Raw genomic sequence first — 17,571 nt, 5'->3', positions numbered from 1 at the left:
ATTTTAGTAGTTCCGTGTATTTTAATCACTGAATGAAACGTTATCCACTTTGAATAACAAAAACAAAGTAACATCTTGCAATTAAACTGCTTTAGGAAAAATACAGGTATGGGATCTGTTATCCGGAAACCCACTATCCAGAAATTTCTAAATTACATCTCCCATAGACTCCATTATAAGCAAATCTTTTTAAAAGTTATTTTCTTTTTCTCTGTAATAATAAAACAGTACCTGTACTTGATCCCAACTAAGCTATAATTACCCCTTATTGGGGGCAGAACAGCCCTATTGGGTTTATTTCATGGTTAAATGATTCCCTTTTCTCTGTAATAATAAAACAGTACCTGTACTTGATCCCCAACTAAGATATAATTACCCCTTATTGGGGGCAGAACAGCCCTATTGGGTTTATTTAATGGTTAAATGATTCCCTTTTCTCTGTAATAATAAAACAGTACCTGTACTTGATCCCAACTAAGATATAATTACCCCTTATTGGGGGCAGAACAGCCCTATTGGGTTTATTTAATGGTTAAATGATTCCCTTTTCTCTGTAACAATAAAACAGTACCTTGAACAAACTAAGATATATCTGATCCTTATTGGGGGCAAAACAATCCTATGGGCTTTATTTCATGTTTAAGTGATTTTTCTTATGGTATAGAAATCCTAATTATGGAAAGACCCTTTATCCGGAAAACCCCAGGTCCCCTGAGCTTTGTGGATAATAGATCCCATACCTGTACTGTTTTGTATTAGATAAAAAGGAAACATTTTATATATATAATAGCTATCCATGTAACTGGAAGCATTATAATGATCTCTGTAAGATTCAGCTCTTTTAATTGAATGATCTGTGCCTGACATGCACACAGGGATGCCTCCGGATAGGTTTATAAGGAGAGAGATCATTCTTTAGGAAGTTTGGCATGAAGAAACTTGCGCTGCCCTGCTTATCTGAATAAAACTGTACTAAGCAGGAACTGAGCTGTTACAGTACATTTGTGCCGGCTGCGCTTGATAGCCGCCTTAAGTTTCTATCCTGCTCTTATCCTGCTTGTAGCAGCAAAACCACACAGACTTTTTTTATAAAGGCCCCGGCTGTATCTCAGTCCCACCGTGGGGTCTGCCTTTGTGCACTTTCAGGCTAAGAAACCGACAAGTATAAGGTATAGGCAAATGAAAATGTTGTTAAATGGGTCATTTGCTGTACAATTGAGTAATTTATCTAACAAAGTAACATTTCCTCCCACCCTACTCATCCCACTGCCCTGCAACGATGAACCCGGATACGTTAGCCTTTGTGTAAAGCATTAGTGTGTGAAATGTCTGTTTTGTAACTGTATAACATTCTTAAGTAAACTATACCGTGTACTGCATTCTTTACCATATGAAAAAGTGAGATTCCTGTAATATTTATAATTCTAGGCTTTGTTTAACTATCAGTCACTTGGAAACAAATGGTTTAATTCCTATTGTTATAATTTAAAAACAGATTTGTGGAATGGAAACCCCCTTCCATCGGCTGACTTGAAATGGGATGCACAGTGTATAGTGTGATTGCCGCACCCATTGCATTTAGGAACATCTGATTATTATCTAAAAATCAATAGTAGTGGGGTTGATAAGGCTTAGGGGCTGATTTACTAACCCACGAATCCGACCCGAATTGGAAAAGTTCCGACTTGAAAACGAACACTTTGCGACTTTTTCGTATGTTTTGCGATTTTTTCGGATTCTTTATGAATTTTTCGTTACCAATACGATTTTTGCGTAAAAACGCGAGTTTTTTAAAACTTAACGCTACGAAAAATGCGCAACTTTTCGCGTAAGTTTTAACGCTACGAAAAATGCGCAACTTTTTCCGCAACTTTCGTAAAGGATACGAAAACTCGCGTTTTTACGCAAAAATCGTATTGGTAACGAAAAATTCGTAAAGAATCCGAAAAAATCGCAAAACATACAAAAAAATCGCAAAATACCGATCATTACGAAAAAAACGCAATCGGACTCCATTCGTGGGTAAGTAAATCAGCCCCTTAGAGTTGAATATTTTAGTATTGGACTAGATTCATTTTCAACCTGCTTCCAGAGCTAGGACAAATGCTCAAATCCAGTTCTAGAACTGCACTAGAGCAGCTACACGTTGTAGCAGGTGTAAAAGTACTTGAAGCAGCAATGTCCAACATGGCAGAAGATAAACATTCTAGTAAGAAATGAGCTACTCCAAAGCCCCTGCTGCATAACCTTACTCCATTCTGACTTCTCAGCTCTACTTTGGCAGCAGCAGCACATAGTAATAAATTATTTCAATTAGTAGCGCTACCCTGACTCCAGATCTTTTGAGTTGGAGTACTGCCTATCCTAAAGGTTTGTTTTGCCTTTATTATCAAGCGCCGCTTCAGAAGCAATACTTCAGACCTATTCATTACAGCTTCTTGTTCTGGCTGCAGTTCAGCTTGTTTTTCCGTGGCTTTGTATAAAATTACTTGGGTAAATAAGCATATGATCAGCAATAAACAATGGTTTGTAAGCAGTTGCTTTGTAAACGGTTCAGTAAAGCAGCTGAAAAAAATGCATCCTGCAGTCTTATTGGATTGGTCCTGTGGAGAGTTTTTGGTAAGCATGGTAATTCATAGTACAGGTATGGGATCCCTTATACGGAAACATGTTATCCATAAAGTTCTGAATTACGGAAAGGCTATCTGCCATGGACTCTATTATAAGCAAATGATTCAAATTTTTAAAAATGATTCCTTTTTCTCTGTAATAATAAAACAGTACCTGTACTTGATCCCAACTAAGATATAATTACCCCTTATTGGGGCAGAACAGCCCTATTGGGTTTATTTAATGGTTAAATGATTCCCTTTTCTCTGTAATAATAAAACAGTACCTGTACTTGATCCCAACTAAGATATAATTAATCCTTTTTGGATTCAAAACAATCCCATTAGGTTTATTTAATATTTAAATGATTTTTTTAGCAGACTTTAGTTACGGAGATCCAAATTACTGAAGCACCCTTATCCGGAAAACCCCAGGTCCTGAGCATTCTGGATAACAGGTCCCATACCTGTACCAGTTCATCTCCATTGCTTGTGTCCAGTTGTGCTGATCGCAATACTAATGTTGGTTAAGTGCCACTGGTGCTATTAGCCTTACATATACATAATACAAAATATATATTATTATATTAATTTATATACATATATATGCAGACAAGTTTTACCTCTCTTTACCTCTATTAGTTGGGAAACGCATAAGACCAAAATGTATTCGATTTATTTCCAGGTATGAAAAACCCACTAGGATCTGTGCGACTTGGCTTGTTTGGGCAGAGACCAGGAATAATTTGTTTACTTTTTGTTTCTTTTATTTGCAGTTACTAAAATCCTTGGGAACAGATCAGGATAGCGCCTGTAAACATGGCTTATACTTTAGAGATGGGCAGAAGAAGGTGGATTATATCCTGGCATATACCTACAAGAAATCCTCCGGCAGCAGAACACCAAACAAAAAAAACCATCACAGCAACTCCGTACATAGCTTGCACAGCACAAAGGATGATCACCATCTCCCCGGGGGAGCAGCCGACCTGGAGGCAATGGAAGCAGAGCCTAAAATGGATTATCATGAAGACGACAAGCGTTTCCGCAGGGAAGAGTATGAAGGCAACCTGATCGAGACTGGTCTAGAACTGGAAAGAGATGAAGAGGTAAAAAGAATGAACATTATTATGTTAGTGTGTGTAATCGCCAGGCAATCCATAGAGACAACTTAAGGATGTAGATTCTGAAATGAAAACATGTTTCCCTGATCTACCACCCACATAGTTAGCCAGATGGTGACTCTGATTGTTCGGCTCTTCGAACAAGTCCAGCTGTGTAGCAGTCTTTATAGATTCTCTACATGACCTGATCAGTATCTGCCAGAATTTATTTCTTGCTCCAAACTCTGTCCATGTTGGGCCCTGCCAATTTACTGGCTGAACAAACACTGGTTGAAGCTCAAACAGGTGATATGGTCATTTTAATATTTGTGCAATTTACAGAATGCATGTGGGAAAGTAAGGTAAACCTTTCTCAAGAAGTTAGGAGCAGCAAGACTGGGGTTTACTATAAGAGATGTGTATAAATGTGGGTAGTATGGAAAGGTAGTGGCTCTTAGGGGAATGGAGGAAATGACCAGGAATATACAGAGAGACTATACATACCTGTACAAGGAGACAATAGACAGTAGGGATGCACTGAATCCAGCTTTTTTTTTTTTTTTTAAAGATTCCATTTCGGACGAATCTACAGTCCTGGGTGAACCAAATCCTAATTAGGATAAATTTACATATGCTAATTAGCGTTCAAAAGGGTTAAATGGTAGGGCAATTTTTAACCCTCCTGAAAATTTGGAGTTCGGGGATTCGGCCGAACCCAGAAAAGTGGGTTCAGTATATCTCTAATAGACAGTAGTGAGGTAAAGAGGAATAATGGGTTTTGAAAAAAGGAAAGAAAGGTTTGGAAGTCAGGAGTTGTCTAGTACTAGAATTTAAGAAAGATTGAGGAGGGAGTGGTGCAGGGTCGGACTGGGCCGCCGGGACACCGGGAAAAATCCCGGTGGGCCCCAGCGGCCCAGTCTGACCTTTGCCGGCGCTCCCCCTACTGACTGTTCCTCCCCGATGCGTTCAAGTTATACGCGCTCTGGGAGGACGTCAGGCGCCCTGGGGGTGGTTAGAGGACACGGCTGGGGCACCCACAGGGCCCCTGGGGCGGGAGCCCCGGTGGGCCCTGCACCCCCTAGTCCGACCCTGGAGTGGTGGTAGTCTGGGAGGCCAGATGGCAATAGGTCACAGTAGCATAAAAATGGCCATGGCCAAGGATAAAATAACACTGCAATTCCAAAAAATGCGCTGGCACACCGTGGCAATTCAAAGCAGGGAAACCCCCTGCGTATTTATTAGTGCAAGTCCCCGCTTTGAATTGCAACGGTGTGCCAGCGCATTTTTTGGAATTGCAGTGTTGTTTGAGAGGGTGCCGATCCCTCTTTTGCGCATCGAGCACCCACCCGGCTATGTTTTTTTTTGGAAGGTCAGTGTGTGCGGGTGAGTGCTTTCTCAAATCAAGAATAAAATAAGGCAATGGCCAAGTGTATTTGTTTCTTGAGAGATAAAGGGACTGATCTATGTTAGATTATGAAGGAGAAATGACTGATTGTATTTATAGGATTAGAGAATAAAAGGTAAGAGTCAGATATTACCCCAAGGCAGTGTACTGAATACACAGGCTATATGAGCTTGCCTTCAGTATTAACTGTAAAAGGAAGTAGGGTCGGGATTGGGAAGAAGGACAACCAGTTCAGTTTTTGCTATAGTCGTTTGAAATAGTGTTTATTTGTCCTGAAGTAGCTATCACGGAGGCCAGTTATAGATAAGGGTTAATGAAAGTCTGAATGTCATCACCATAGAAATGAAATTTAAAGCTAAACATGCAAGGTCTCCCAAAGGGTATGTACAGGGAGAACAGTTCAGAATCTTGGGCCATAACCCAGGCCCGGACTGGCAACCTGTGGGTTCTGGCAAATGCCAGAGGGGCTGCTTTAAGATGCCATAGACACTCAGGGCTTATTTTGAAGTCCAGACCTGGTCCAACCCTTCTCTTGTAAATAAGATGGTGGCGGCAGTCGGGAACCTGACTGCCGGCAGCAATGAATTAAAAATTCCTATGTTTCTCCTGAAAGTATTTGTCGCCCTGTGGTGTCTGTGAACAAATGGCATAACAAGATCAAACAGCCCCGGTAGGCAAATAGAACTAGACAGGGCTAGGAGTCCCCCCCCAGCTAATATATGCTATACTAATACACACCTTGTTTGTCCCTTTGCAATATGCATCTCATCTTTACAACCAGTTGACTGTTTTTTTCTTCCATTATGAATAACGAAGTCCCTGCTGTACTGGTGCTTTTCTTTTCACTTGCACAGTTAAGATTGAAAAGTAACTTATGGAGTTCATGTAAAAGAAATGTTGAGTTCATTCACAGAAAACGTGTGCCTATATAGGTGGTTACTGGGCAGGAGTATTGGTCTCCTAATAGGCAGTTGTTTCAAAGCATGATTTATTTGGCTTTAGTTGTCCTTTAAAAAAAAAATATATGTTGTGTTTCCTGAGAAGTAGATGGGAGCTGAAGTAAGTGTAATATAATATTTAACTTGCACACTGAGCTGTTATCATGTGTGCTGAGAGACTAATAAACGTCAGCTGAACAGCTAGCAGTGTATCATGTAGAAAGTCACTCGCTCTGTAAAGCTGGTAAACAAAACTGTGAGCTTTTGTGCTTTCCCCTAAAGGCTTTTCTCTTAAGGTGGCCATACAAGGGGCGATTCTAGCTGCCGATATCAGTCCCTTACACCCACTTGGCAGCTAATCGGCCCGTGTAGGGGCACTAACGACGGGCCTGCCCAACCGATATCTGGCCAGATATTGATCGGCAGGTTTAAAAAATTTAGTTGGATCAGAGCTGATGCAGTCCCTGAACTAACTGCGCCTATACCCATCATTGTAGCCTGAAATAGCCCAATATCGCCCATCCGTAGGTGTTGCTCACCAACCCCTTGGATGTTGCTTTCAGTGCCCCCAAACCATGTGCTTATTTTTAATTCTTGGCTAGGAGACCAGTTTTGGCTGCATAAAAACCAAGTACAGGTCCTTTTCAAAAAATTAGCATATTGTGATAAAGTTCATTATTTTCTGTAATGTACTGATAAACATTAGACCTTCATATATTTTAGATTCATCACACACAACTGAAGTAGTTCAAGCCTTTTCTTGTTTTAATATTGATGATTGTGGCATACAGCTCATGAAAACCCAAAATTCCTATCTCAAAAAATTAGCATATCATGAAAAGGTTCTCTAAACAATCTATTAACCTAATCATCTGAATCAACTAAGTAACTCTAAAAACCTGCAAAAGATTCCTGAGGCTTTTAAAAACTCCCAGCCTGGTTCATTACTCAAAACCGCAATCATGGGTAAGACTGGCGACCTGACTGCTGTCCAGAAGGCCATCATTGACACCCTCAAGCAAGAGGGTAAGACACAGAAAGAAATTTCTGAATGAATAGGCTGTTCCCAAAGTGCTGTATCAAGGCACCTCAGTGGGAAGTCTGTGGGAAGTCTGTGGGAAGTCTGTGGGAAGGAAAAAGTGTTGCAGAAAACGCTGCACAACGAGAAGAGGTGATCGGGCCCTGAGGAAAATTGTGGAGAAGGACCGATTCCAGACCTTGGGGGACCTGCGGAAGCAGTGGACTGAGTCTGGAGTAGAAACATCCAGAGCCACCGTGTACAGGCGTGTGCAGGAAATGGGCTACAGGTGCCGCATTCCCCAGGTCAAGCCACTTTTGAACCAGAAACAGCGGCAGAAGCGCCTGACCTGGGCTACAGAGAAGCAGCACTGGACTGTTGCTCAGTGGTCCAAAGTATGTCATTTGGAAATCAAGGTGCCAGAGTCTGGAGGAAGACTGGGGAGAGGGAAATGCCAAAATGCCTGAAGTCCAGTGTCAAGTACCTACAGTCAGTGATGGTCTGGGGTGCCATGTCAGCTGCTGGTGTTGGTCCACTGTGTTTTATCAAGGGCAGGGTCGATGCAGCTAGCTATCAGGAGATTTTGGAGCACTTCATGCTTCCATCTGCTGAAAAGCTTTATGGAGATGAAGATTTCATTTTTCAGCACGACCTGGCACCTGCTCACAGTGCCAAAACCACTGGTAAATGGTTTACTGACCATGGTATTACTGTGCTCAACTGGCCTGCCAACTCTCCTGACCTGAACCCCATAGAGAATCTGTGGGATATTGTGAGGAGAAAGTTGAGAGACACAAGACCCAACACTCTGGATGAGCTTAAAGCCGCTATTGAAGCATCCTGGGCCTCCATAACACCTGAGCAGTGCCACAGGCTGATTGCCTCCATGCCACGCCGCACTGAAGCAGTCATTTCTGCAAAAGGATTCCCGACCAAGTATTGAGTGCATAACTGAACATAATTATTTGAAGGTTGACTTTTTTTGTATTAAAAACACTTTTCTTTTATTGGTCGGATGAAATATGCTAATTTTTTGAGATAGGAATTTTGGGTTTTCATGAGCTGTATGCCACAATCATCAATATTAAAACAAGAAAAGGCTTGAACTACTTCAGTTGTGTGTAATGAATCTAAAATATATGAAAGTCTAATGTTTATCAGTACATTACAGAAAATAATGAACTTTATCACAATATGCTAATTTTTTGAAAAGGACCTGTATAATGCCAAACAGATCCTTCTGTAGGCTGCCAGTCCACATAGAGGCTATTAAATAGCCAATTATTGCTCTTGGCACTACCAGGAACCTTTTTTTCATGCTTGTGTTGCTCTCCAATACTTTCCCCATTTGAATGTGGCTCACGGGTATAAATGTTTGGGGACCCCTGGTGTATGGGCACCTTTACACTGCTCCCGGTGCTGTCTTGCTTGTATGGCCCCATTCTAACACCACAGTGAAGGAAACTTTAGTAAGCCATCTACTGTCTGAAGGCTCTAGGGCAGTGATCCATAACCAGTGGCTCGAGAGCAGCATATTGCTCACCAACCCCTTTCACGTTGCTCCCAGTAACCTTAAATTAACCTCTTAATTTCTTGGAGGCAAGTGGACTTGGAGACACATTTTGGAGGCATAAAACAATGTATACTGCCAGACAGAGCCTCCTGTTGTCTGCCCATCCTCAAGGGGCTAGCCAATAACCATCCACAGCCCTTACTGGGCACCTCCAGATACTTTTTTCATGATTGTGTTGCTCCCAAACTTTTTTTTATGTTTAAATGTGGCTCTTTGGTAAAAAAAAAAAAGGTTGGGGAACTGTTGTAGGCAACACTCTGTACCTACACTGTTGCCAACGACAGTTCCTTGGACCATATGACCAGATGCTTCTTTACATGCCCACTGTTCTAAAAGTAGCGCTGCTTGCATTACAGTGTGGCGTTAGGTTCAGAGGGTGCTTATTTTCTATTGCTTTGATGGACATTACATTGCGCCAGTATATAAGAAGTGTGCTGGTAGCACAATTATGCTGTATATACTAGTATACTTTAGCCAACATTAGCTCATTTAGCTATTAGCCATATGATTTCTCTCTCATGCCACGGATGGTCGTATCCAGTGTAGTGCTGGGTTACATTTTAAGACCATATGTGTTCTCTTCTGCTGTTAACCTTAGATGCATGCCTGATGATGGTGAATAAGCAGTTCAGGCTCTGAATGATTATATCAGCGATCCCCTACCAGTCACTTGTGAGTAACATGTTGCTCACCAACCTATTAGATCAGTGCTGTCCAACTGGCGGCCCGCGACCCCCCTCTGTGTGGCCCCCCACCTGTCTGGCTGCTTTGATGGCTTACTCTTGTGTAAGCTTTAATGGTATCAGTACTGTGATTAACTGCCCCCCCTGCATGGTTCTCACCTCAGATTCAGGCTGTAATCAGGCTGTATTGTTTGAATATGTAATCCCCTGTACTGTTCACACCTTTTAATATCTGCATTGTTCACCCCCTGCAGTGTTCACACCTCAGGCTCAGTCTGTAATCACCCCCATTGTTCCCCTGTTCACACCTCAGGAGCAGTAGAAACCCACAAATAATCCCTGCACACTACAAACAGAACATATACTGAGGTGGTACTGCAATTAAAAAGTTTTTTAATATATAGTTATTGTGCAGACTGTAGGAGCAGTGCCAGCATTGTGTCACTGTAGGCTGCCTGTGTGTGCCATACACACAGGCATCATATGACAAGCAGAGTATGGCACACACAGGCAGGATAGGGAAGGCAGAGTTTGGCACACACAGGCAGAGTAGGGAAGGCAGAGTATGGCACACACAGGCAGGGTAGGGCAGGCAGAGTATGGCACACACAGGCAGGGTAGGGAAGGCAGAGTATGGCACACACAGGCAGAGTAGGGCAGGCAGAGTATGGCACACAGGCCAAGTTTGGCACAAACCAGCCAAGAATGGCACACACAGTGAAAGTATGGCACACGCAGGCAGGGTAGGGAAGGCAGAGTGTGGCACACACAGGCAGAGTAGGGAAGGCAGAGTATGGCACACACAGGCCAAGTATGGCACAAACCAGCCAAGAATGGCACACACAGTGAAAGTATGGCACGCAGGCAGGGTAGGGCAGGCAGAGTATGGCACACACAAAGGCAGGGTAGGGAAGGCAGAGTATGGCACACACAGGCAGAGTAGGGCAGGCAGAGTATGGCACACACAGGCCAAGTTTGGCACAAACCAGCCAAGAATGGCACACACAGTGAAAGTATGGCACACGCAGGCAGGGTAGGAAAGGCAGAGTATGGCACACACAGGCAGAGTAGGGCAGGCAGAGTATGGCACACACAGGCCAAGTATGGCACAAACCAGCCAAGAATGGCACACACAGTGAAAGTATGGCACGCAGGCAGGGTAGGGCAGGCAGAGTATGGCACACACAAAGGCAGGGTAGGGCAGGCAGAGTATGGCACACACAAAGGCAGGGTAGGGCAGGCAGAGTATGGCACACAGGCAGGGTAGGGCAGGCAGAGTATGGCAGGTTTTTGCTGTACTACAACCATTAATATGGGTATGGTCATGTGATAACATGGGTGTGGTTTCAAGTAGGTGTGGTTTCAAAAAGGGGAGTGGTCAAAACTGGCTTCCATTATCGGCCCTCCACCATGTAGGTCGGAAAAATTCCGGCCCTCGGTACAACAGAAGTTGGACAGCACTGTATTAGATGCTTTAAGTTCTTAGCTCTGGGGCAGGTTTTGGTTGCATAAAGACTGTTTTTTTTTTTTTGAAACCGATATGAATTTTCTACATACCCCCATACCGGTGTGCGTGAATACTTCCGGGTGCGCACGTGACGTCAGCGCGCACACTCTACAAAAGCGCCATCGCTAGGACGCATTCAGAGTCAGATACCAATGTGAGCTGTCGGGGGGTGCCTGGCCAGTAATTATATTTTATGTGAAGGGGATGGGGGGGGGTGTTTGGGGTGGGGGTGGGTGGGTTATACTTATGTGAAGGGGATGGGGTTGTGTGTGGGGGGGTGGGATGGGGTGGGGTGGGGGGTTATATTTATGTGAAGGGGATGGGGGGTGTTTGGGGTGGGGGGGGTGTGTGCGGATGGGGGGTGTGTGGGGGGGTGGGGGGGGGTGTGTGCGGATGGGGGGGTGTGTGGGGTGGGGTTGGGGGGGGGTGTGTGGGGTTGGGGGGGGTGTGCGGATGGGGGGGTTTTTGGGGTGGGGGGGGTGCGTGCGGATGGGGGGGTGCGTGCGGATGGGGGGGGTGGGGGGCTGCGTGCGGATGGGGGGGTGTTTGGGGGTGGCGGGGGGGGTGTTTGGGGTGGCGGGGGGGGGGTGCGGGTGGCGGGTGTTTGGGGTGGTCACCTAATCATGCATGGGGAAAAAAAAATACCGTCAAATACCGTGATACCGATATAATTTTGAAAAATACCGTGATATAAATTTTTGGTCATACCGCCCAGCACTATTACTATGTTACTATGTAGGCTGCCAGGGGCTACCACATAGCCAATCACAGCCCTTTTTTGGAACTCCAAGAACATTTTTCATGCTTGTGTTGCTCCCTAACCCTTTATACATTTGAATGTGGCTAATGGGTAAAAAAAAAAAAAAAAGGTTGGGGATCCCCGGTTTCTATAAAGGTACTCCTTTGCAGGTAGGTTTAGGTGCTACAAAGAAGCAAGATTAATCCTTAGGAGAATTTCTCCTGGGCTAGGCTTTAGCAGCACAAACTTGCCTTTGTTAGCAATAAATGTAATTAAGGTTTGAAAGCCATGGCGTCTGTTATTGCAGGGGAAGATATTGAACATCCTACAGTGATGTGCAACTTGCAAGCTTGGGAAACCCTATACCACTAAATATTTGGCAACACCCTGGCAATGCATTTCCATGCCCACAGTGGCCAATACTGATTTCATAAATACCACCAGCCTTATTAAACAGGAAAGCATTCTTTGTTTTGACGAGGCAACTTCGGTTGACTTTGGAGAATGAAGCACCACATAAGTTTTCCCACTGGCGATTTACTTTACTGCTATAGGAAAGCATTTTAGGGAGATTTTTTGCCCGCAGTAGCACAGATCTAACCACAGGCGACATCTCCCCATTTACCATAAGCCTAATAATTACAGAGAATCTACAGCCAGAACTAATGTATATTTATTCACTATTGCCATCGGCACTTAAGGTGCTGTCTCCCCCATTTGCGTGATCTAGTCAATTTTTGTGTTTCATAGGAACACCCCAAACAAGGTACAATTCTGACTAAAGGCCTGAAGTGAATTTATTTCCATGTGAAGCTGGCATGGAGGTTGGACCCTGCAGGGCATAAAATCATATATCTCATAACAGCTAGTGAAAAGTCAGGTCAAATTGCACTCATTATGCCATGCCAGAGACTCAGCGATGCATGCTGTAGAGCTATGTGCAGAAGTATTTGTTTCAGGGGATGCTACATACCATCCCTACCCTACGTAAATAATCTTACACCCTAAAAGTAATTCAGTGTGTGACTGTAAACTTACAGGATTCTTACTGTAAGTCTAAAAATACTTGCACGGAACAAAAAAAAAAAAAGCTTAAATCTATATCCCAGAATGTCCAAATATCTAAACTTTTTATTTGTAAAATGTTATTTATGTCAGGGCTGTGGAGTCGGTAGATAAATTCTCCGACTCCAACTCCTCAGTTTCTGATACTTCCGACTCCTCTGTTTCTGATACTTCCGACTCAGACTCCTCTGTTTCTGATACTTCCGACTCCTCTGTTTCTGATACTTCCGACTCCTCTGTTTCTGATACTTCCGACTCCTCTGTTTCTGATACTTCCGACTCCGACTCCTCTGTTTTTAATATGCTAATGTATTTTATACATACATACATTTAACCACAGAACTACTGGCTAGGAAGCCAGCACTCTACTGTATTCCCCAATTAAAGCAAAAGACAAACACAATGAAAACAACAAGGTTTTGTTTTGTGGCTGGATAGTAATAGCTGGCATAAAAATCAGGAACAGCAACTTTACCAGTTCAAAACAAACCACATTCTTTGGTAGTTTTAAGTTTAAGAATGTGGTTTGTTTTGAACTGGTAAAGTTGCTGTTCCTGATTTTTATGCCAGCTATTACTATCCAGCCACTTTAAAAAAAAAAATTCATTAGTTATCAGTGAGAGTTAAGGTGCCCATACACTATATCAGTGCTGTCCAACTTCTGTTGTACCGAGGGCCGGAATTTTTCCGACCTACGTGGTGGAGGGCCGATAATGGAAGGCAGTTTTGACCACTCCCCTTTTTGAAACCGCACCTACTTGTTATCACATGACCATACCCATATTAATGGTTGTAGTACAGCAAAAACCTGCCATACTCTGCCTGCCCCACCCTGCCTGTGTGTGTGCCATACTCTGCCTTCCCTACCCTGCCTGTGTGTGCCATACTCTGCCTTCCCTACCCTGCCTGTGTGCCATACATTCACTGTGTGTGCCATTCTTGGCTGGTTTGTGCCAAACTTGGCCTGTGTGTGCCATACTCTGCCTTCCCTACCCTGCCTGTGTGTGCCATACTCTGTCTGACGAAGGGGCGTGCCCCCGAAACGTTACATGGTTTGCTACTATTAAAATCAGCAGGGTTAATCCCGCTAAAACAAATCCTGTTGTGCCGGTATTTTGTGCAGTTTTGGACCATACTCTGCCTTCCCTACCCTGCCTGTGTGTGCCATACTCTGCCTTCCCTACCCTGCCTGTGTGTGCCATACTCTGCCTTCCCTACCCTGCCTGTGTGTGCCATACTCTGCTTGCCCTATGCTGCCTGTGTGTGCCATACTCTGCTTGCCCTATGCTGCCTGTGTGTATGGCACACACAGGCAGCCTACAGTGACACAATGCTGGCACTGCTCCTACAGTCTGCACAATAACTATATATTAAAAAACTTTTTAATTGCAGTACCACCTCAGTATATGTTCTTTTTGTAGTATGCAGGGATTATTTGTGGGTTTCTACTGCTCCTGAGGTGTGAACAGGGGAACAATGGGGGTGATTACAGACTGAGCCTGAGGTGTGAACACTGCAGGGGGTGAACAATGCAGAGATTAAAAGGAGTGAGCAACACAGGGGATTACATATTTAAACAATACAGCCTGATTACAGCCTGAATCTGAGGTGAGAACCATGCAGGGGGGCAGTTAATCACAGTACTGATACCATTTAAATCTTACACAAAGGTAAGCCATCAAAGCAGCCAGACAGGTGGGGGGCCACACAGAGGACAGTGGACAGCACTGCACTATATGATCCGCTCGCTTGGCGATGTCGCCAAGCGAGCGGATCTTCACCCGATATCCCCACCTACGGGTGGGCGATATTGGGTAGCAAGTAACTTAAAAAAAAAATAATCCGACGATCGGATTACATTTGTGGTTATGGGGCAGTCGGTTCGGGGACCGCATTCTAACCTGGCCGATCAAGATCTGGCCAATTTCAGGCCAGATATCGGTCGGCCAGGCCGCTCTGTTCTGCCCATACACGGGCCGATTAGCTGCCGAATCGGTTCAAGGGACCCATATCGGCAGCTATAGTCGGCCTGTGTATGGGGACCTTTAGGCTAGGTTCCCAGTGGGCATTGTGTTCCCTGTAACAGAGGAAAACGACGCAGTGGAGCTGCCACACCGTAACTGTGCGTTACGTTCCATTTAGTGAAGCATACAGTCAATGAAAAGCTTCATGGTCGCTCAGCGTGTTCGTTTATGCACTGCGTGCATTGGGCTTTATTCTTATAGCAGAGAAGTAATTAATTATGACTGTTTGTGAATTGGGACATTTAAACTTGCTTTATTTTTTTTTTTATTCCCATTTAAATTTAGTAGGAGTCGGTTCATTTTTTTCCGACTCCAGGTACCCAAAATTGCCTCCGACTCCTCGACTCCGACTCCACAGCCCTGATTTATGTGTCATTTATTTTAGTGGTTGTGTAGATACAATTTCATTGGTGCAAAATGGTATTCGCCATCCTTTTGATACAATATCTACTTAGGTAAAGCGATATCAGAATCTGATATTTCTGGCTCAACATTGTGCATCATATAAAATGGATTTAAAATTAAAAGTGAGCGTGGCTTTGGCAACCGTTTAATTCAAGCCATATAGCACCACATATACTGTTGTCTACTGCATATGGTGGCAGTTGGGAATTGAACTCCATACTTTGCACTCGCGGCATACCTTGTATGTATATTTTGGCAAATGTGCAGTATTGTGATCCTATGCCACATGGGAAAAACCAACTAATTTCAATTCACTTCTTATCCTTTTGCTGCAGACTAAACAGCACGGCGTTGGCTTTGTAAAGATCCACGCTCCTTGGAATGTTCTGTGCAGAGAAGCTGAGTTTATGAAACTCAAGATGCCCACAAAAAAGGTATGTGCTCACAACATGGGCTCTGACTGCTTTACAGCGGCAGATACTCATAAATAACATTGGGACACACTTATATATAGTGCCCTTTCTGTCTAGATTGCTGTTAGGCCCACATCATCTTAAAAGGAAAAAAGTATCTAACGGATAAGTTTGGGATATTGAACTCATGTACACACCCTAAAATAGTGAGATAGTTACTGCTTGTGGGGATACACAGGCTTTCTAAACAAGCTTGTTTTTGGTGAAAGTTGGCCTTTAGTAAGGTCACACTATTCTTTTGGAAGAACAAATGTTATAAAAAAAAAATTATAACAAACACTATTCCAATAATAACTGCAAAACCCATACAATGTTTAAATTCAACTATTTGGAAGCCATGATGTTGCTTTGTTTGTTTCAGTTCTATCAAATCAACCAGACTCCAGGCCTGATGCAGAAACTGAGCTCTTTTATTCAGAAAATAAGCGAACCAATTCAGCCCAAGGTTGCTGGGCTCCGACCCCAGACAGTAAAGCCTCTCTCCTACCCCTTCTCCAGGGAGAAGCAGCACTTGTGAGTATTACTTGTACTATTTACATCTCTTTGTTGGGTAAAACGTGGAGGCATAATTAGCTGCTTTTTCCCATTGGTTCTCTGCATAGGTCCAACATGCTGCTTTTTTCTGTAAGTTTGTACCCAGCCTTCAAGGTTCTATAAATCATTCTATGGAACAGGCAAAATCTGTATAAATAAATCTTTGACCTGTTCTTTAAGTACATTGTAACTTAAAGGGGTAGTTCACCTTTACATTAACTTTTGTTATATTATAGAATGTCCTATTCCTTGCAGTTGGTCCTTATTTTTTTTTATATTATGCTATATCTTTTATAGTTTTCAAGCTATTTGGCTTCCACTTCTACATTTTTCCAGCTTTCAAATGGGGGTCACTGACCCCGACAGCCAAAAACTATTTCTCTATTGCCCTCTCCTATTCATTCTTTCCTTTAACCCACTGTCTGGTTGCTAAGGTAATCAAGACCCTAGCAACCAATTAGCTACTGAAATTCCAAACTGGAGAGCTGCTGAACAAAAAGTTCAAATAACGGAAAAACCACAAAAAAATAAAACGTGAAGACCAATAGCAAATTGCTTCAGAATATCAATCTATAGTCACAGTATGAGTTTATGCAAATAATTGGTTGTTTCCATGTGTCTCTCTGTATGGTAGATTTAAAGGAACAGTTCAGTATAAAAATGAAACTGGGTAAAACAGACTGCGCAAAATAAAAAATATTTGTAATACAGTTAGGTAAAAATGTGATCTATAAAGGCTGGAGTGAGCAGATGTCTAACATAATAGCCAGAACACTACTTCCTGCTTTCAGCTCTCTAACCAGTGACTTTAGAGAGGGGCACATGGGACATAACTGTTCATCAGTTTGTTTGTGAGCACACAGGTCAGATTCAAAAGCAAACTAAATGAACAGTTATGTCCCATATACCCCCCCTCAAGTCGCTGATTGGCTACTGACTGCTAACAGCTTATAGAGCTGTAAAGGAGCAAGTAGTGTTATGGTGACTTAAGGGAGGGGGGGCATATTGGACATAACTGGTTAGTTAGTTTGCATTTGAATCTGACCTGTGTGCTCACAAATAAACTGATGAAAAGTTATGTCCCATGTGGCCCCCCTGGTTAGAGAGCTGAAAGCAGGAAGAAGTGTTCTGGCTATTATGTTAGACATCTGCCCACCCCAGCCTTTATAGATTACATTTTTGCCTAACTAACTATATTAAAAACATTTTTTAATTTGTGCAGTCTGACTATTTTACCCATTTTCATTTTTACACTTTAACCTGTGTGTTGCCTACTGAGTGTGTGGATTCACAGCAGTGCCGCTTTCCATTTAATTCTGCTGCACTGGCAAGTGTCCTGGTTATGTACCATCATTTATGTAACACATTTACACATACCCAAAGCGTTAACCTTTTGCCTTTTTTTTACTGCTTTGTTGAACAGATTCGATATGTCAGACAAGGACTCGTTTTTTGACAGCAAAACAAGAAGTTCCATTGTAAGTGTTACAGATCT

At 43.1% G+C, this 17,571-nt stretch overlaps 1 protein-coding gene across 1 annotated transcript in view; it reads left to right on the top strand.

The window, feature by feature from the left end:
• Positions 1-17,571, top strand: part of ano1 (anoctamin 1, calcium activated chloride channel) — a 128,297-nt gene that overhangs the window by 75,748 nt on the left and 34,978 nt on the right. Inside the window, 4 exon segments of the mRNA NM_001130327.1 lie at positions 3,386-3,718; positions 15,405-15,503; positions 15,904-16,055; positions 17,500-17,554. Of these exon segments, the coding sequence (NP_001123799.1) occupies positions 3,386-3,718; positions 15,405-15,503; positions 15,904-16,055; positions 17,500-17,554 (639 nt within the window).

This window comes from Xenopus tropicalis, chromosome 4 (genome assembly GCF_000004195.4).
Source record: "Xenopus tropicalis strain Nigerian chromosome 4, UCB_Xtro_10.0, whole genome shotgun sequence".
NCBI classification, from domain to species: domain Eukaryota; kingdom Metazoa; phylum Chordata; class Amphibia; order Anura; family Pipidae; genus Xenopus; species Xenopus tropicalis.
Note: the sequence above shows the minus strand (reverse complement) of the source record. Positions and strands in the feature narration are given on the sequence as shown.